Source organism: Macrobrachium nipponense, chromosome 11 (assembly GCF_015104395.2).
Source record: "Macrobrachium nipponense isolate FS-2020 chromosome 11, ASM1510439v2, whole genome shotgun sequence".
Classification (NCBI taxonomy): Eukaryota; Metazoa; Arthropoda; class Malacostraca; order Decapoda; family Palaemonidae; genus Macrobrachium; species Macrobrachium nipponense.
Genome location: NC_061087.1, coordinates 18,195,343 through 18,217,842, shown reverse-complemented (window position 1 = coordinate 18,217,842; position 22,500 = coordinate 18,195,343). Strand labels below are relative to the sequence as shown.

The 22,500-nt window shown below is 36.9% G+C and overlaps 1 protein-coding gene across 1 annotated transcript in view; it reads right to left on the bottom strand.

Moving 5' to 3' along the window:
* The window catches only part of LOC135214106 (histone H3.v1-like), a 149,374-nt gene that overhangs the window by 88,165 nt on the left and 38,709 nt on the right, over positions 1–22,500 (bottom strand). The window contains exon 2 of the mRNA XM_064248229.1: positions 730–842. Within this exon, the coding sequence (XP_064104299.1) occupies positions 730–842 (113 nt within the window). The remainder of the gene's footprint in view (positions 1–729; positions 843–22,500) is intronic.

The following is a 22,500-nucleotide window of genomic DNA, read 5'->3' as shown; positions in this document are numbered from 1 at the left end:
GTTGGTATCTCATTTTTTAGAGCTTCACTTATCAGTACTTCTTACAGATGTAACGTACATAATTTCCTGTTACTTATGTCTGGTATAGTGGCCTGGTATGGCTGGTGTAACTGTTTCCAGCGTGCTCATAAATTGATAATGCATTTGGTATTATCTCGCACAGTATACACAAGTCCAGATCAACTTGAATACTGTTAGTTCTTACTGTTAGTCCACTCTGCTAAAGTACAATTAAAGCAATTATTTATATTGTGCTTGCGTTTTTTTTTATTAGTTAGCCGATCTTAGCGTCCAATGATTTGGTTCAAGAAATTTTTTTTTTCATTTTCAATTTTTTCTGATAACTGAAAATAAGGGTTGATAGAATGTGTATTATGATACTTGAATTTGGTGGTTCAAGCCATTAGAAATTTCCTACATTAGTGAAGATTATGGAGAATGGATTTTGAGGATCTAAGAAAATTATTTTCGACTGTGATCTGAAGTCAAAGTCTAAGCGAAAAATATTCAAATGAACATACAACTATATTTCTCGAACGAAAGTTTAACAATCCTTTAAAATAAGCGTCGTATATTAAATTAAAAGAAACCCTAAATACACATCATTAAAAAGTTAGCGACAATGTAACTAAATTGGCGGCATCTTTTACTACATTATCAGATTAAATAATCATGAAGACTGTGACCTCCATTATTCATAATTGAGTCATTCCTCAGTCTCTATGATACCGTCCATCATCATCATCATCATCTTCTTCTTCTTCTTCTCCTTCTTCCTCCTCCTCCTCCTCCTCCTCCCTCCTCCTCCTCCTCCTCGCCCTCTCTTTGTTTTTTGCGCTGGTCTTAGAGCAAATGACAGCTTATTACAGGGTGCTGATAGCATGCGTGTCTCTCGACTGTCATTCAGAATGTTCGGATAAATAAAATAATCAATGCAGCCGTCAGCGGATTCATAGCTTCACATACACACTGGCTTACTAGACAGGATCATTCCACGTTCAGGCTGATGCCGTGGTTAACCGAGATTCAAATTACCTCGTTGGAGTGATTCTCGCTGCCGAGGGATTATTGTTAAGGGACGGCGAGATTCTGGAAGACAAAATGATATGTTTCTATGGAAGCGTGTTTTTCGTCTTATGGGTAAGATTGATGGTGTCTTGAAATTCAGAGGATTGGTGATATGGCATCTCTCTCTCTCTCTCTCTCTCTCTCTCTCTCTCTCTCTCTCTCTCTCTCTCTCTCTCTTTCTCTCTCTCTCTTTTGCCCGTTAAGATTGTGATATGTAATCGAACGTAGATCTTGCATTGTACGGACCAGCTCGTAATCAATGTATGAATCCAGTACAAAATAAAACGTATTTTATGCATAGTTAATCGTATTCATTCTGCCTCGTTTCCGGTCACTTATCATTCTGTCTATCTCCCATTCGTGCATTTCCCCCTCCGTAATATCAACCCATCGTTAATGAGTAAAAAATGTACCTGTCTGTCTCTCTGTCCGTGGATTACACGCCTCTTTTTGATATCTCATTTTCATCTCTCCCCGTCAATATGTCTTTGCCCGTGGATGGAGGTTCCTGTCTAGCGCAAAAAGAGTTGTTATTTAATGTAAGACTCGGGTCATATGCAAATAAGCTTTCCTTAGGAGTAAAACTTGCTCATCGTCGGTGGAATTAGTTGCCTTGCAACAATTTTGTGTGCGTTTATAAATATGTATGTATGTATGTAAGTATGTAGCTATATATATATATATATATATATATATATATGTGTGTGTGTGTGTGTGTGTGTGTGTGTGTGTGTGTGTGTGTTGAAATAAACGTCTTTTCCTTCCGGAGGGAAGCGAGATGTAGATGTTTAATGATTAAACTTCCTTAGCATGGCTGCGACCAGCTACAGTTGATTAATTACGAACTGCTTAATTCACGGTGTAGGTTACAAATGTAGAATGGTAATTTATGCGAAACAGTGCCATATCATCTTGTCCTCACATGGGTTTCAAACTCAGGCTCTCATTGAACTTTTCCCCCTAAAAGAGGGTTCGAATCTCTCCTTCCCCACCCCCCACCTCCCCTTGATTAAAAAAAAATCACGTTACAAATTAATGAGGAAACCTTTCTTAGTTTTCTCGTTAGATCTTTTTAAGACTAATTTTATAGGACACTTATCAGTGCATACTTACTTAATTTCATATTGGAAGTAGTTCTAGTAAAGGAAGTAAGGATAAAATAAAGACCTTTTCTATAAAATCTCAAATCTGATATTTTTGTAATTCCTGATGCATTCATCAGACAAGAGTTTGAGAAATATTTCCAGTCAATTTAGGTGAATGACTTATTGATTTTAACCTTGTTTCCATAGCTTTATTTCATATTCTATGCTACTATATTTTACAACATATTTTCCCTGAAATTTGTCTCATAAACGATACTAATGACACAAAAAAACTTATGAATTTTCATTTTTTTTTATGTTCGAATTTCACTTGAATTGAATTTTCATTTTTTTTATGTTCGAATTTCACTTAAATTTTACTTTAAATTCTGTGTAATATTGAATCTATTTTAAACTTAAAAGTACATATCCACTACTGTCATACAATGAAAAAAAATTTGGAAAAATGTCTTGTTTCATGTTTCTCAATATAATCCGGCTGTTTGGTAGATGACTTAGTTAGCAGATGGCCGTTTGTTTTGACCTCAATTACTGTTCGTAATAATAATAATAATAATAATAATAATAATAATAATAATAACAGTATAACTGTGTGAGAGTTGATGGGTCATTATAATTATCAATAGCTTTCGAAAGCTAGCGATAATTATAGAGAACCGTCAACACACACACAACTACATTATTGTGGACCTGCAACCAACCATTATCATCATTTTTGACTAGAAACTGTGCCCAATAATAATAATAATAATAATAATAATAATAATAATAATAATAATAATAATAATAATAATAATTATTATTATTATTATAATTAAAATGATAATGTATGTTTCTTGTTTTTGCTGTATTTGCTCATTACTGGCATAATGAGTATCATGTTTTTCGATATTTTTGAAAATTATCCATTATTATTTTTACCTTTTTCCTTCCCTGATGTTACTGAATTCCAAGATAGGCATATTGATACTTACTACACTTTCTAAATAATGGCCACTTTCCCGTCTCATTTCCATCCCAGTTCATTTCGTAATTCGACTTTCCCGACCTCATTCACCGCTGAAAGCTCTTCATTCAAGTAGCCCTCGGTCTTCCAAAATAATGACTCGAGCCCTTTGTGTAACTAACGTGGCCAATTTGCCTACCCTGTAACCAATGTCCAGTTCTATCCCTTCTTCCATGCTTCCAGCAACCTCTAAGTCATGCTATGGTTTCTCTTAGCGACTGAGATGACATTAGAGATACCATTGAATGAGAGAGAGAGAGAGAGAGAGAGAGAGAGAGAGAGAGAGAGAGAGAGAGAGAGAACTTATTTTGGTATTTCTTACGCTGAGAGAACGCATCTGCTATTTACATTCTTTTGAGAGAAAGATATATATTGGGTTAAATACACCTTCCATGGCATGTAATTCACATGCATCAACACACACACACACACACACACACACACACACACACACAGAGAGAGAGAGAGAGAGAGGAGAGAGAGAGAGAGAGAGAGATTAATGGGATAATGACACGTCCCATAGCGTGCAGTATAAATACTATTGTAACATGGCTTTTGTTTGCCTCTCGAATTCCTTTTGTATTACCATCTTTTTTACAATATTTATAGGTCACTCCGGGGTGTATGGGGGATCTAGGTCAACATAGAAAATGCACACTGCCTCTGTCTTTATTTTTCCTTAAAGCAAATGATTGGCCAAGATCACAGCTTTAGGGAAGGAAATTAAGAGAAGGAAAATGTTTCTGAATGTGCCCTCAGGTAAGAGAACTCAGACCCAAAACTATAGAGGGCCATATTCTAGGGCTTGGCTCAGCCCAGTACTCGCGAACATTGATTGTAGGGTAACCATCATGTGTAAATCAAATATGACTCTCTAACCATAACTATCTGCGTGGATACTTCAATTAATTAAACAAGACAATACTGTCAAGAAGGGATATTCAGCTCTCCCAGGCACCCTATTATAACTATATAATGCAGAGTAGCATTATTATTTTTTCCCAGCTATCTCCCCGCCCTCTCTCACTCTCTCTCTCTCTCTCTCTCTCTCTCTCTCTCTCTCTCTCTCTCTCAACATCGCCGGTTGCAGCTGCGTATGCAAATCACTTAGATAAATGAAGCCTGCAGGAAGAATTTCTACCTTTAGGGGAGAGATAATTGGGTAAGCATGCCACGCCTCGTCCTTCTGTTCGAATCGAGCTCTACTGATTGATTTATTAAATTATTAGACTACTATTAATTCATACGTGAACCAATATTGTCTCCTTTTCTTTGAAATGGGGTTTCCTGGATGTAATGAACTGATGAATAAGTAATTGAGCTTTGGAATTAGAAAAAAGTACGATTGCGTAATATGCTTATCGTTTTGCTAACTGTAATAAATAAAAGACAATTTCAAGGATTTCAGTAAAATCAGAATACCATTTAGAGACACCTCTCGCAAGATATTGCACCGGAGAGAAGATGAGTTGTCTCGTAACTGTAAATTCCATTCGGTCATCGAACTTGTGGTTTGATTATGATAGCCCCAATTTGAAACCACATAAATGTGCCGATGAACTGATGGAAATGTATATATATATCTATATATATATATATATATATATATATATATATATATATGTGTGTGTGTGTGTGTGTGTGTGTGTGTGTGTAATTTGTTTTTTAATTTTATTTAATTGTATGACAGTAATGGATATATATTTTTAATTATAAAACGGATTAAGTGTTGCACAAAATCTAAGTAAAATTCAAATGTAAAAAAAAACATAAAAATCGAATTTTTCTTCTAAATAATTCATTATATGCTATCTTTTATGAGAAAGTCATTTCAGGGAAAAAATGTTGTAAGATATATTAGCACAGAATATTAAATGGTGAGATGAAAACAAGGTTAAAATTTATAAGCCATTCACCTAAAACAACTGGAATTATTTCTCAACCTCTTGTGTGATAAACGTATAAAGAATTGCAAAAATGTCACAGATTTGTGAGTCTTTATAAAAAAAGTTTTCCTTTTACTCCTACTTCCAGTATTAGAACTATTTCCAATATGAAATTGAACTCTTTCTTAGGCGATAAGGAATGGAAGTAATTTCTCAGCTGAGAAGGATCAAAGCCCTTCAGTGATCCTCTGTGTCTATGGGGGTCCTCAATGCCGAATAAGCATCCTGTTTTCCAAATGCATGTCCTCGGTACCCAAACTACTATTTTGTATCAAACTTCGTCCTCTTCTTCTGGAGTTTAATGTATCTTGTATTGTAAATGGTTTGCTTTATACTTTCATGTATTTCGCAACCTCAGGGAATGCGCGTTGACTGGTTAGGTTACTTGACTTAAAGTGTGTCTGTTTTTTTTTTCTTTCATAAAACTAGTCTTTTTCCCGATTGAATATAATTCACGGTCCTGTATGAATAATCTCTCTCAGTTTGTGATGGCGTTGTGTAACTTAATAACTGTATTAGCTTCTCCCCACCCCCCACCCCCCAACACTCCCCACTTTCTCTCTCTCTCTCGTATGTCAGTGTGGCTGCGTGCATATGTAATTAATGCAAGGTATACGTACTTGGTTTTCTTGTGTGTGTATATATATATATATATATATATATTATATATATATATATTATATATATATGGATATATATACAATAAATTTTCTCATTACTATACTAGAGTATTTTTACAATTCATGAGAGAGAGAGAGAGAGAGAGAGAGAGAGAGAGAGAGAGAGAGAGAGAGAGAGAGAGAAAGCAGTCCCCGAGTTTTTCTTTTAAATAGCAGTACTAGAAGATACTAGACAAACGGTTACATCCTCGAAGCCTCTTATGAGTCTCATTCGTCTCCCGAAGAGAGGCCGACGGGGTCCCGTTGCCCCGCTATGAAAATCCGAACGATAAGCAATCAGCGCAAAACCTGCCGGACATTCATCACGCCGTTATAGCAGCATATTTAACCTGTGTAACGGACAATAGGATAATATATCAACTTTAGACAAAGAACACACTACGGAGCCCATAGACTAGATCAGTTAGCGAGCGCTGGAGAGGCTTCGGTTCCGCCCGACCCGTCCATGTTAGCTAAGTGGGCATATATTTCACCGTCCATGTATACCCACCGCCCATCCTCCCAGGGTCCTACCCAAATCTTCATCTCTCTTCCCCCTCCTCTTCCTCGTACTCCTCCCCCCCCCCTCTCCGTCTTCTTTTACTCATTCCTCCCCCTCAATACCTCCAATACCTCCCTCCATCCCACCTCTCCTCCTCCTCCTCCTCCTCCTCCTCCTCCTACAGCCGACAACAGCAAATGATAGGGTTGGCGATTCTATGGTCTCGGCAACAGAACTCCGCCAAATAACAGCGTATGGTCGCCGTAGATTAAAGGAAAATAACACTCATTGGGGTCGGACATGGCAATGAATGGCATTTTAATAATTTCCCTTAATGTTAAGGGCATACTTAACCACCTCTTTAATTACTCTAACGAATGTAAAGCTCGACCTTTTAAAAAAATGTACACCTGCACCGACAATACCACCTGATCTTGAACCATCCCAATTTACATGTTTATATTTCTGAGTCATGCGAGAACGGACTACGTTATGGTAAAGACCTGGCTATAGAGTAGTGGTTCTTCTGGGTTTCCTCTCCGATATTTACTTCGTGTTACGGGAGTCAATGGGTTACCTGAAAGACTGGCCGCAATGTGGATGTCTGTTGACAAAGCTGTGAATTCTTGATATGCGCCTGCATAAGAATTTTCATCAGGTGTTTTAGACACTTAAATGTAAATTAATTGTAATTGTGCCCTAGACAACGCGACAGAGAAACTTCTTGAGATTCATCTTGGCCACGGAAGGTAAACAATAGAAAAGAAGAATTGGAAACGTGATAATCGAGAACCCTCACACAAAAACCTGGCTGACAAAACAATCAAACTTTGCCGTATCCAAAGAAATAGAAATACAGAGAGAGAGAGAGAGAGAGAGAGAGAGATGATTCAACTGCCGAAACAAAGATGAGCACACTGTACAAAAACTGCCAAGGCATCGGCAACTTCATATGCCTCTGATTTAAAAACCTCATCATCAGCGCGTTGACCCCGCTATATACTGTACTACTCACGCGTTTGCACGCGCATGTACATATATATATATATATATATATATATATATATATATATATATATATATATATATATATATATATATGTATACATGCGCGTGCAAACGCGTGAGTAGTACAGTACATACATACATATATATATATATATATATATATATATATATATCTATATATATATATATATATATATATATATATATGTGTGTGTGTGTGTGTGTGTGTGTATGTATGCATGTGTATTTTTATATATAATATATATAAAATAATTCAGACTGTTTTTATTAACATAAGCAACAAATGATGTACTTAATGGTTAGTCGACTGTGATGGGACGCAGCCGAAGTGGAAAGGGTCATTGGGCCACCAACATCCTCCTAAAAGACTTGTCCAGAAGCGGGAAAGTTAACTCCCTCTGAAGCCACGTCTTGTCTTCGCTTAGAAGGACTACAAGTACTTGTTTTGGTTTCATCATATTATGTCAACCGTGTTCTCTTATCACCCTTAATAATTGTAAGTGATGAACAAATTCCCGCTACATTGTGGATGAGAATCCTCGTAAAATCTGTAAAACTAAAAGTACGTGTAATTAAAAGGTGTAATTGTGAAATTCACAGAGAGAGAGAGAGAGAGAGAGAGAGAGAGAGAGAGAGAGAGAGAACCACACCAAGTCAAACAACAAAGTTCTCGATCTCTCCCTTCCTTCTTCTCCTCTTCGTCCTCCTCCTCCTCCTCCTCCTCCTCCTCCTCCGCCCTTCCTCGATTCCCCTTCTCTTGTTCCCAATCACCAATGCATAATAAATCAAGCGTTGGAGTTTCAGCGGTGGAATCTTGAAGCTAATCACTCAGGAAGGGAAGCCATGCGTGAAAAAGAACAGAATGGGAGAGGAACCAACATTCCTCTTCCAAGATGGCGGAGGCACGGGCAGGTGTCATCTTCACTTGCTTCCTTCACTTTACGACTATCAGGTTGTTCTGCGGTCACGTCGCAAGCATATAACAACAACAGTTTGTGATGCAAAAACAAAAAACTCTTGATCCTTTGGTTGGAGGGCAGATTCGAGCTCGTTTTCTGTGTACGCTGCCTCCCGTTTTCAGTGAGAGCGTTTCGGTATAGGCAATCATCTGTCAAGTTGTTTTACACAAGATCTATATCTCCCCAAATTTTTCTAATTTGTTTTTAAAGGAACTCGCTTTATGGCGTCTCTCTCTCTCTCTCTCTCTCTCTCTTCTCTCTCTCTCTCTCTCTCTCTCTCTCCACCCTGTGGGTGCTATTGTGACGAAATATTTCTAGTTTACTAACATGAGAAAGGTTATACAGAAGTTAAGATTTTTAGGTCAGTGAGACACATTAATGAAATTAGATAAGTGTAACTTTAGGTAAATGTATTTCAGGCAATTCAGATTCTTTTTCATGAGCAGATAACTATAAAAAAAAATGCGTTCACAATAATATAACGAATTTATATGAATTTATAGGCAATTCTATTTCGACAAACTTGTGATTGTCTGTATCTCTTTAAAGCTTGTTTTGGTACTGATAAAAACTTTTTCATCATATGTGACCATATTTCCTTTTTTTCTCTTCTTCATTATAAAAATCTGAATACATGAGGGGGAATAAGTATAAGTAAGTTAGTGAGTAACTAAGTAATACTAACAATTATGTTTTTGTAAATGAAAATATCCAGTTATTTTCATAACCCACCGAGACAATGAAACAGGCTCTCAAATGGTAATTATTTTAATATACGGGAAAAAAACTGAATTTAGTTTTTTCTCGCTTTAATTTCTCATATAACAATAATAATAACAATAGTAATAATAATAATAATAATAATAATAATAATAATCATAATAATAATTAATAATAATAATAATAATGTGGCGCCTGGAGGAGTGGGTTAGGTCGTCAATAGACTTAAGTAAAGTTAAGCAACATTGGGGCTGGTCAGTAGTTGGATGGGTGACCGCTCTCCTCGGCGTTGATTCCTTGGGAAAGGATCTTTACCATAATTTCCTCAGTCTACTCAGCTGTAAATGAGTACCCATCCCTGATGGGGTAGGGTCCAGCTATGGGTTAAATAGCAAAACTCAGTCAATGATGGAAAGAAATGAAGGAATAAACGACAACGACGTAAATGGAACCTCTGGCAACAGAGGAGCTTCGTCCGGCAACCAGGTATTCAACCCAATTGAAGGGGAAGACGGTCAGGTACTTGGAGGTCGTCATTCAGCAACTGATCACCACAACGACAATAATCAACAGCCTGAGATTGGAAGCTACAGAGGCAAAAAGGAAGAAATGGACAAGAGAAGAAAAGGAATATGGAGATGATACATTCAGAAAGCAACCCGACGGAGAGAGGATATAGAAGAAGATTGGTCAACATCTGGAATGAGAGAGAAATAACACCCCCAAATCAGAGCAGAGGCTGGCAGACCAAGTAAGGAACATAAAGAAAAAGAACTGGCTCTCCCCAACAGAAAGAGAAGAACTGGAAAGGGAAATGTCACACGACAACGAATTACACGAAGACGAACTGAGAGACGATGCCACAGAAGACGACAGGGAGGATGAGGTATCAAACAACGACACACGAAGAAACACCGACGAAGTAACAGAGAGGACGGAATGGGTAGAAAAGATCAGACAATGGATGGAGCCAGATACAGAGAGAACAAAGATCCCTCCATGAAAGCCTACAACACCAAGAAATTAAGGGAGAAAACAAGTGAGGTCAATGAAATAATGGGCATAATACAGACCACCAGTATCACAGAAACAAATAACTTGACATATGCAGGAGCAAGATTAGTAGCAGAACTGATGGGGATTCGAACACCAACACCACCAGCACAACCAACCCAGCAACCTCCTTGGAAAAGGCGCCTGGAAAAGCAAATCATGGTGATGAGATCTGACTTGAGTAAACTGAAAGAGATGGCAGAAAAAAGGCTAAGAAGCAAGAAAACAAGGGAGGAACTCAACGAGAAATACAAATTACAAGAGAGGGGACTAAACAGCACCATAAAAGATGTAAAACAGAGGCTTAAGGCCAAAGCACATAAGATCCAACGGTACATGAACAGGAATAAGGGATACCAAACAGACAAACTATTCGGAACCAACAGAAAAAGGACTATACAGCCAAACTTAAGAGGGGAAGACAACCACCCAGAAATTCCTGAAGCCGAACCAAGTAAGAGACTCTGGGAAAACATATGGAGCAATCCGGTATCACACAACAAACATGCAACATGGCTCCAGGAAGTCAAGAAGAAGAAACAGGGAGAATAAACAAAGATTCACAGACATCACGACAGACACAGTCAGACACCAACTAAAGAAAATGCCAAACTGGAAAGCCCCAGGTCCCGATGAAGTCCATGGATACTGGCTCAAAAACTTCAAGGCCCTACACCCACGAATAGCAGAACAACTCCAGCATTGTATCTCAAATCACCAAGCACCCAAATGGATGACCACAGGAAGAACATCCTTAGTACAAAAAGACAAGAGTAAGGGAAATATAGCCAGTAACTACAGGCCTATCACCTGCCTACCAATAATGTGGAAGTTACTAACAGGTATCATCAGTGAAGGCTATACAACTACCTAGAGGAGACAAACACCATCCCCCACCAACAGAAAGGCTGCAGAAGGAAGTGTAGGGGCACAAAAGACAGCTCCTAATAGACAAAATGGTAATGAAGAACAGTAGGAGAAGGAAAACCAACCTAAGCATGGCATGGATAGACTATAAGAAAGCCTTCGACATGATACCACACACATGGCTAATAGAATGCCTGAAAATATATGGGGCAGAGGAAAATACCATCAGCTTCCTCAAAATACAATGCGCACAACTGGAATACAATACTTACAAGCTCTGGAATAAGACTAGCAGAGGTTTAATATCAGGAGAGGGATCTTCCAGGGCGACTCACTGTCCCCACTACTCTTCGTAGTAGCCATGATTCCCATGACAAAAAGTACTACAGAAGATGGATGCCGGGTACCAACTCAAGAAAAGAAAGAAGGCAACAGAATAACCATTGAGTTCATGGACGACATCAAGCTGTATGGTAAGAGCATCAAGGAAATAGATACCCTAATCCAGACTGTAAGAATTGTATCTGGGGACATCAGGATGGAGTTTGGAATAGAAAAAATGCGCCTTAGTCAACATACAAAAAGGCAAAGTAACGAGAACTGAAGGGATAAAGCTACCAGATGGGAGCAACATCAAACACATAGATGAGACAGGATACAAATACCTGGGAATAATGGAAGGAGGAGATATAAAACACCAAGAGATGAAGGACACGATCAGGAAAGAATATATGCAGAGACTCAAGGAGATACTCAAGTCAAAACTCAACGCCGGAAATATGATAAAAGCCATAAACACATGGGCAGTGCCAGTAATCAGATACAGCGCAGGAATAGTCGAATGGACGAAGGCAGAACTCCGCAGCATAGATCAGAAAACCAGGAAACATATGACAATACACAAAGCACTACACCCAAGAGCAAATACGGAGATACTATACATAACACGAAAGGAAGGAGGGAAGAGGACTACTAAGTTAGGTTACAAAGGACGCGTTAACATCGAAAACAGAGCACTGGGGCAATATCTAAAAACCAGTGAAGACGAGTGGCTAAAGAGTGCATGGGAAGAAGGACTAATAAAAGTAGACGAAGACCCAGAAATATACAGAGACAGGAGAAAGACAGAAAGAACTGAGGACTTGGCACAACAAACCAATGCACGGACAATACATGAGACAGACTAAAGAACTAGCCAGCGATGACAATTGGCAATGGCTACAGAGGGGAGAGCTAAAGAAGGAAACTGAAGGAATGATAACAGCGGCACAAGATCAGGCCCTAAGAACCAGATATGTTCAAAGTACGATAGACGGAAATAACATCTCTCCCATATGTAGGAAGTGCAATACGAAAAATGAAACCATAAACCACATAGCAAGTGAATGCCCGGCACTTGCACAGAACCAGTACAAAAAGAGGCATGATTCAGTGGCAAAAGCCCTCCACTGGAGCCTGTGCAAGAAACATCAGCTACCTTGCAGTAATAAGTGGTACGAGCACCAACCTGAGGGAGTGATAGAAAACGATCAGGCAAAGATCCTCTGGGACTATGGTATCAGAACGGATAGGGTGATACGTGCAAACAGACCAGACGTGACGTTGATTGACAAAGTCAAGAAGAAAGTATCACTCATTGATGTCGCAATACCATGGGACACCAGAGTTGAAGAGAAAGAGAGGGAAAAAATGGATAAGTATCAAGATCTGAAAATAGAAATAAGAAGGATATGGGATAGTATCAAGATCTGAAATAGAAATAAGAAGGATATGGGATATGCCAGTGGAAATCGTACCCATAATCATAGGAGCACTAGGCACGATCCCAAGATCCCTGAAAAGGAATCTAGAAAAACTAGAGGCTGAAGTAGCTCCAGGACTCATGCAGAAAAGAGTGTGTCCTAGAAAGAAACGGCACACATAGTAAGAGAGTGAGGGACTCTAATGGGGCAGGATGCAACCCGGAACCCCACACTATAAATACCACCAGTCGAATTGGAGGACTGTGAAAGAGCAAAAAAAAAAAAAAAAAAATAATAATAATAATAATAATAATAATTATTATTATTATTATTATTATTATTATTATTATTATTATTATTATTATTATTATTATATACCTTAATTTTATTTCATTGGAATAATAATAATAATAATAATAATAATAATAATAATAATAATAATAATAATAATAATAATAATAATAATAATAATGATGATAATAATAATAATAATGAATATTTGACCATTAAAGCGCACGAACGGGCTTCCTTCAACCCCGCCTCCTTCCATCCCTAGAAAACCTGGAATAAACTTGTTAATTGTTAGACAAGAATTCTTCCACCACGAAGTGAGGACAATGGGCGTAGTTGATGGAGCGGTTCACACTACCTCACCTCATCACCATACACCCATACCCATTCACCCATCCCACACGCACACACAAACACACACACGTACACAATCGCACACGCACATGACCTCTCCCTACCCGAACAGTATCGAGCTACTCGGGGGTTACTAAGGTACACAAGAAATGCTAATTGACTCGCCCATATAAAGCGAACTGAGGACAACTATAATGCCAACCACCGGCCTCGCCGAGTTTTCACCTCTGCATTTCCAATGAAGCTCATCGGGGCATGAGATTTACAGGCTATCCTGTTACCCTTAATTATCTCTCTCTCTCTCTCTCTCTCTCTCTCTCTCTCTCTCTCTCATACACACACGCAAACTGTTTTTCATTTGCCTCTTTCTCTTCATGCACACATAAAACACACACACTCATACGATGTCATTTTCATCTCTCTCTCTCTCTCTCTCTCTCTCTCTCTCTCTCTCTCTTCAGTATGACTTCTGTCATCAAATATCTTCCTCGGGAACATTTATTGCTATTCAGTTCGTCTATTAATAATCACTGTGTAAGAATTTTAGAGAATATATATTTTATGGAAAACTTTTATCTATGAGCCGCCTCAGTAAATTGCAACTGACTCCGGTTTATTAAGATATTCGTATTTTAAAGTAAAGAGAAATCCGTATCCATATATTTTCAGTTTGTGGAGATAGTCAACTTCTGCTTAGAGGTAAGAGAGCCACTCGAAAAAAAAAAATAGTAATCAAACATTTAGCATCCCAGCACCTTACACTAAACATTCCATAAATTAAGTTGAAAGTTTTTCTGGCGCGGAATATTTCGGTTCTAGGCTTGTTGTTTGGTTAGTGGTTTAGTGGGTCATGGATTTAGATTAAGTTGCCCTTATGCTACAGCACGAACCCTTGCCGAAATACACCCCATTAGAGTGGTAAAGTAAGAGACTTGTGGCGGTGCTCTGGACTTTCAACAACCAGCAGAGACTTAGAGATTGGAAAAGGTATGAGATCGGTACTTTTGATAGCGTTGAAATCTCTCAGAGTATTTTTTTCCACTACAGTCCAACTCGGTGATGGTATTTCAGCTATTTCTTGATTTAGCATTTTATTCGTCATTAGGAAGTAACGAATTTATGTTACTTGGATTTGTTTTCCTTTTAAAACATCATGCAGATAAAATTCTTTTTTTACGCAAATCAAAGAATTAAGAGTGGAAATTGGTGAGATAATAGGTTCGAGTAGTCAATAGGAATTGAAAACGTTGAAAGGATGAGATATGCAGACGCATGATCGATCTAGCTGTAAAAAGATGCAAATTACGTATTTCAGAAATATCTAAAATGCAGTGGTAAGATGGAAGTATATTCCTCATTATATCGGGAGAGCTAGAGTTCGTGCTAGAGAGAGGTGGTTTTGAAACGCATATAACGTATATATATATATATTATTATATATATATAATATATATATATATGATATACATATATATATATATATATATATAATATATATATACTATATATATATATATATATATATATATATATATATATATATATAAATTATATTATATTATTATATATAATATTATAATATATATATATAGATTAAATATATATATATATAGAAGAGAATAGAGCGAGATGAGAGAAAGATTAGACTAGATTAATATAGTATGTATATTTATGTACTCTATAGGTTATGTAATATATAATTAATATATATTATATATAATATATAATATATATATATATATAAATATATATATATAATGTATCATATCGCGAAGCACGCGTAAAGCATGTAGCAAACTTTATTTTTCAAAAAATAACAAATAACAAATTTAACACATACATACTTGAAAATTCCTACATCCACAAAAAAAAAATAAATAAATAAATTCAAGCAACAGCCTTGAAAGTAAAACTAAGAAGTAGCATTAGCCCAAGAATTACAGAAACGTTATCATGAATTTAGATGTTCTTATTTTTACGATCAACAATTGCAAAGCTGATCACCGAGACGTTACATGCCAGATTTCCGAGCGGCCTCAGATCTGTTATTAACAGCAATTCGACGAGAAATCTTTGCTCATTACAAGGGGAGGAAAGAAAACACACAATATTCGACTTTTGATAGCGGTGGGAACATAGTCATGAGAGTCAAAACGAATGTTAAAAAAAAAAAAAAAAAAAAAAAAAAGAGAAAAACAAGGGGGGGGGGGGGGGAGGACTTGGAATTTTCAACGGAAGAGCGTAATTGCTGTGAAATTGATTAATCGAATTATATTTCCTGCGCATCTAAGCTAATATTACGGACAATAAAATAAGTGAATGGTGGGGTTAATACCACACGAAAAAAAACGGTTTACATAAAACTGATTTGGCTGAGTTATCTTGCTGGTGATGTTATTCGTTGACTCTACGTGTTTAGCCTTTGATTGATTTTTAGATAAATTATGACTCTGTGTGTAGTTAGATCTGACGACTGTGTTTGTCGAATGATTCACTTCTGGGAATCAGGGTTGGACGGAGTTATTGAGAAACAGTCGGACGAATGGATTTATACTTCAGCTGATCAGCAAGATGCTTCAGCGAATCAGTAATTTTGATTTCCTTTTAGTTTATACTTTAGTGGCGATCAGAGTTTTTCTTCTTGTCTTTTTTTACTATCATCTTTGTGCTGTTTCTTTGTAGGGAAGGGCAGATCATCCAATTCGGAGGGATACAGAAGTTCGGTATAATGATTTGGTCTTCCTCCTCCTCCTCCTCCTCCTCCTCCTCTTCCTCCTCCTCCTTCTTCCTCATTCTTTCTCCCCCCTTACCCCCATCTCCCGCTCCTCCTCTTCTTGGTTTTTAAAGCCCGGCGGGGCTGGCAAAAGGAACCATTCTATGCGAAATATGCGAGGCAATAAAGCTTCATGTCCGGAACCTTTGCTTATTGAAAGGGAGATGGGAGGAAGGGAGGGGCGAGCAAGGAGGGGGAAGGGGGTGATTTTCATGCACTTTAGCTCGTCGGTATTTTTCCCAATATTTGCATGACACATAAAATATAACGATGAAAGTAAAGCCTTTAGCCGAGAGGCCCCGTGAAGCTGTAAAGAAGACATAAAAGCCCAGGCTAGACCCAATAGGTGGCCCGCCATGATTGCTCGCTTGTTCCCCCCTCCACCCCCGGGGGATGTTTCCCTTGGTTTGTGTTGCACTTTCGTGAGTGTATGTTTCTTTATTTGTCTTACTAAGTGTATTTGTATCCTGTTTGTTGCGAACTACGTGTCTGGTTAGTTGTGCTGTCATACTACACATCGGTTTTAAAAAGTTTTATGTAATCTTTATGGAAAATTTAATTCAAGTGAAAATTAGGTGTAAAGCTGAATATTCACTAATATCTTTCACATAGGGATTTATAAATTAACAATAAGTAGACCTATTAACCCATACATATTATATATATACTATATATATATATATATATATATATATATATATATTATATATATAATATATATATATATATATATATATATATATATATATATATATATATGCGTGTGTGTAATGATGTATGTTCATACGTTCCCGTACGCCGTGTTCCATATTAGAAAGAGTTACCGGAATAATAAAACCTTCCGGTTTTCAACAAGTATAAATTAGGGATGTGGTTGTTGGACTCACACCCTTACACATATATTTTCTTTATTACCATTCACCATTCTCCTCTTAGAGTTAATGTCGTCAAAAGGCTTGACAGCGTGATTTTTAATGGGTAGGGATGGGTTAGCATGCTAACATCTTGCCTCTCCCTTTGGACGGCGCCTGGTCTTTCTCGGCGGTCATCCATCCAAATATTAGATTATTCTTTTTATTAATGTATTTCCTGTTCAGGTTTTTATGGTTTCCAGAGTCGACATGATGATCCTCCAGTTACATATTCCATTATGCCTAACAGTGAAAGATCAGCATAGAACAGAGAAGATGATAATTACCAGAAAATGAATCACCTTCGTAATGTAACCATAAGAAAACAAAAACGAACATCGCTTTTAACGTAGAAAAAGTTTGAAGTAAGGTCAGTGAAAAGGTTCATTTTGGATTAACCATAACATCCTTGAATTTCATGTTTGTCACTGAAGAGGAAGCAAACGAGAATAATCATCTGCGTCGCGAACACCTTTCCACTGAAGGCAACGTGTATCCGAGATAACACCGGCGGGAACTGATAAGGGTCCTTTCATATGGAATGGCCACTGTCACTTCCCCTCTTCCTTTCCGGACTTGAAACAAAGCATAGGGGCAGAGAGCTTGGGGAAGCCGTTGATAAACGACGCCATTTTGGGTCCGTCATCTTATCTGTCCTCGTATTGTCCTTCATGTCGGATGAGGCTTGGTCCTTCACTCTCCGATAAAAAAGGGATGTAAGGCTTTCCTCTGAGCGCCTCGGATGGATTATTCCAGAAGAATAATCTCGCATATGATAATGAGGATTAATGACTGAATGATTACGAGCTATGGCGTCTCAACCGACGAAAGACTACAGTCACCGGCCGCCTTTGGAGTCAGGTTCCTTTCCATGCAAAGATGATTTCTCTCGGAAACGAAATGAATGATTTGCATTATTTACCCATTTCATGATTCAGTCATTTCTTGAGGTGGCGTTTTGTAGAAAGGTCTGCTTAGATGTGTTGTTCTATAGTTGGTGAATTATTCAACTTTCAAGATTTTCACTTTTACCCAGCAATTTCGCCTAGGTTGTTGTTTAGCTTTCCCTATGACCGGGATATTTTTGTATTTTATTACAAGTGTTCACATTTGCCTTTTCACCTTCAACTTATTTTGAAAACTCCCCTCTCACGATCATTACATTAACATGAATTAATTTTCAGTGGCAGCATTATTCCTCTTTTCAAGGGTTATGGTAATAGATTACGATTCGACATTGATAATGCCAGTAACAGACCTTGCGTGTGAGAAGCAACGGACTACATTGAGACTCAGGAACCAAAAAGATGAGAATGAACCAGATTCGAAAAAAATTAATAACGAGTGACATTAAAGTCAAAAAATAAAAAAAGACGAGAACGAAAATGTTATCAGAATGTATTAGGAGTTTATTGATAAACCTAGGTTACCACTGATTCTCACAATCTAGTACACATGGTTATCAGATTGTGAAGTCATATGCTTATATATACTACTCCATGTCCTCAGCTTCATACCGTGTGTTTACCGTATAGGTATTCCCTTGTTCGTTAAAACTACCCAAAATATGTTTTACGTAATACCAATTAGAGTTAAGTAGGTAATAATTTAACGCCTCTTTAATTTATTGATGTAGCTAATTAATCATTTTATCATTTCTTACGTTTTTGTGTTTCGGTTTCAAATTGTGGCGCGGAAGAATAATATTAATGATGTCAAAACAGTAGTAATAACATATATTTCTCTAATGTTTTCTCAATTCTTCTTATCCTGTTTTCCCTTCATAAAAATAAATTAAGTCAAAGATAAATGAGCGTGAAGAGAAAAAGACATTTATTGACATGTTTGAAAAATATAAATACAAATTAACAAGGAAGTGTCTGTATCAAACTGACCAGCAATGAAATTCATTCTATGAGAGAGAGAGAGAGAGAGAGAGAGAGAGAGAGAGAGAGAGAGAGAGAGAGAGAGAGAGAGAGAGAGAGCAGCTGTTTTAACTTCAATATTTCATAAACAGACAAACGACTTCGTGTCAAAAAAATTAGTCGTAGAAATAAAAAAAACCGTAAGAAATAAAGACTACCTGAGAGAGAGAGAGAGAGAGAGAGAGAGATGAGAGAGAGAGAGAGAGAGGAGAGATGAGAGCAGCTGTTTTAACTTCAATTATTCAAATAAAAGACAAACGACTTCGTGCAAAAAAAAAATGAGTCGTAGAAATAAAAAAAATGTAAGAAAAATAAAGATACCTGAGAGAGAGAGAGAGAGAGAGAGAGAGAGAGAGAGACCTTACAGAACCCTTACCTTACAGACCTTTACAGTTCGTTCGGGTTGCCCCATTGTCCCTCATGTGAGCGCCTCTAATGTCTACCAGAGAGTTGCTAGTACATCTTCCGGTATATTGCATCTTCCATCTTGGATGGTCTGGGATGCAGTTTAGATATTTGTCGAGCTTATTCTTAAACACATCTACGCTCACTCCTGATATATTCCTCAGATGAGCTGGCAACGCATTGAATAGACGCTGCATTATCGATGCTGGTGCGTAGTGGATTAATGTCCTGTGTGCTTTCCTTATTTTTCCTGGTATAGTTTTGGGCACTATTAATCTACCTCTGCTTGCTCTTTCTGATATTTTTAGTTCCATGATATTTTCTGTTATTCCTTCTATCTGTTTCCATGCCTGAATTATCATGTAGCGTTCTCTTCTTTCCTTTCTAGATATATAATTTTAAGATTGTAGTCTTTCCAGTAGTCTAGGTCCTTAACTTCTTCTATTCTAGCTGTAAAGGACCTTTGTACACTCTCTATTTGTGCAAATATCCTTTTGATAGTGTGGGTACCATATCATATTGCAATATTCAAGTGGACTACGAACATATGTTTTATAAAGCATAATCATGTGTTCAGCTTTTCTTGTTTGAAGTGCCGTAACAACATTCCCCATTTTTGCTTTACTTTTGCCAACAGAATTGCTATTTGATCATTGCATAACATGTTCCTATTCATCATCACACCAAGGTCTTTAACTGCTTCCTTATTTGTGATTGTCTCATTATTAGGTCCCCTATATGCATATAGCTTTCCTTCTCTGTCTCCATAATTTATTGATTCAAATTTATCAGAGTTAAATACCATCCTATTTACCTCTGCCCAATCATATACTTTGTTAAGGTCTCTTTGTAGAGCGTTCCTATCTTCATCACAAGTAATTTCTCTACTTATTCTTGTGTCATCAGCGAAACTACTCACTACCGAATCCTTAACATTACTGTCTATGTCTTCAATCATAATAACAAACAATATTGCAGCTAGCACCGTACCTTGTGGCACACCGGATATTACCTTGGTTTCATCCGATTTCTCATCGTTTGCAATAACTATCTGTTTTCTGTTGTTGTAAAAATTCTTTTAACCATCTTCCTACTTATCTACGATATTGTGTTTTCTAATTTTCTTTGCTAATATATTATGGTCTACTTTGTCAAAAGCTTTTGCAAGTCTTAGATAAACCACATCTGTTTCATTTCCGCTTTTCATATTTGAAATATGTTCTCACGGTGACTAACAGTTGGGTTTGGTGTACTTTTCCGGGCGGTACGAAACCGTGTTGTCCTATATTAAACAAATTATTTTTTATTAAATGTTTCATAATATTTTTCTTCATTACCTTTCATACACTTTCATAATATGTGATGTTAGACTCACAGGCCTATAATTACTTGCCTCTAGTCTTGATCCACTTTTGAAAGTAGGGGTGATATATGCTAATTTGTGCTCATCATAAAATCTTGCCTGTATCTACACTTTGTCTTAATAATATTGCAAGTGGCTTTGCGATAGAATGAACTACTTTCTTTAACAAAATAGCAGGGACTCCATCCGGCCCTGCAGCAGCTCCATTTTTAATTTCATTAATTGCCTGCACAATATCAGCTTCATTAATTCTATGTCAGCTAAATATTCACTATTTTCTTCCCTTACTTCTATATCATTATCTTCATTATCTTATTCTAGGGGTGAATTCTCTCTATATCGTTCTGCCAGTATGTTGAAACAAATTTCCTTTTTTTTCATTCGTTAAATCTCCCTTCAATTCTCAGAGGGCCTATTTCTATTCTTCTTTTATTCATCTTCTTCGCATATGGATAATAGTTTGGGGTTTTCTTTGATATTTAATAGGGTTTTTTTCTTCCAAGTCCCGTTTTTCATTTTCTTTGATTGTATAATCTTTTGTGTTTCTGCCATTTTCTATCTTACTTTTTAGTTCTATAACTTTCCATGCATTTTTTTCTTTTTGCAAGACCTTTTTTCCACTTTCTGATTTTCTGGAACAAGATCCTTCGTCTCTTGGTATGCATGAATGATGTTTACTTTTCTTTCTTCGGCGGTATATATTTTTCCACTATTTTCTCCAATATTTTATATAATATCTCCGTATTTACCCTTATGTCATCACTTACGAAAATGTTATCCCAATCTTTGTTTAATTCTCATTAATTTCTGACCATTTTATATTTTTTACTGTAGAAGTTGTATTTTCCATATCCTTCCCACTTTTTCATTTCTTGCTTATCTCTATTTTTCACTTGCTTTGGAATGAACTGTTAATTCTATGACATTATGGTCTGAAATACTCGCATTATAAACTATTATTTCTTTAACATAATTCATCTCGTTCACAAATATAGGTCTAAAGTATTTTCCTTTCTTGTTGGCAGGTGATTTATTTGTTGAATGTTGTATTTCTAGTAGCATATCTAATAGCTTTTCAAATTGCCTCTTATCTTCTGCACTACTATTATTCTCTTTTTTATATGTATAAGTACAACCACAATCTCCTATTCGTTCTTTCCATTCTACGAAAGGAAAGTTTGAAGTCACCAGATAGGAGAATAGTCCAGTCCTTGTGATTTCTACATATATCATCCAATTTTTTCAATTATTCGAATCAAACTCTTTTCAGTAATTACAGGGGGAAGTCTATCACTATTCACTATCGTTCACTCCAATTTTTCAGATTCAAATTCTACTGCTATTAGTTCACATTCTGAGTTACTATATTTCTCATATATTTTTCCTTGTTTTTTGTCTTTCCCATATATTCGCGGTTTCCCCTTGATTCCTATTTTTCTATCTGATCTATAAGTTTGGAACCCTTTTATTTGTTTATCATCATTCCCAGTCTCTTGGGAATACCAGTTTCACTTATATTCATTATATCTATTTTCTTTTCATTTTGGGTTAGTTCTTCTAAGTACTCTATTTTTCTTTTTGAGTTACTCGTAACTAAACCCTGCGCATTCATCACTATGATGGTTTGCGTGTTTTCTCCTTCATTTATTTAATAATGGTAGTAATAAGGATTTTCCCATGTCTCTTTCCTGTTCTGGTATGTTGTTCTTTTTTTCATTTCCAGAAATTCTGACATTAAAAAATCCAACTTTTCCATAATATTTGATCTTCCTTCATCATAATTATTCATTTTGTGTCTGAATCTGCAATTTTCTCCGTTTC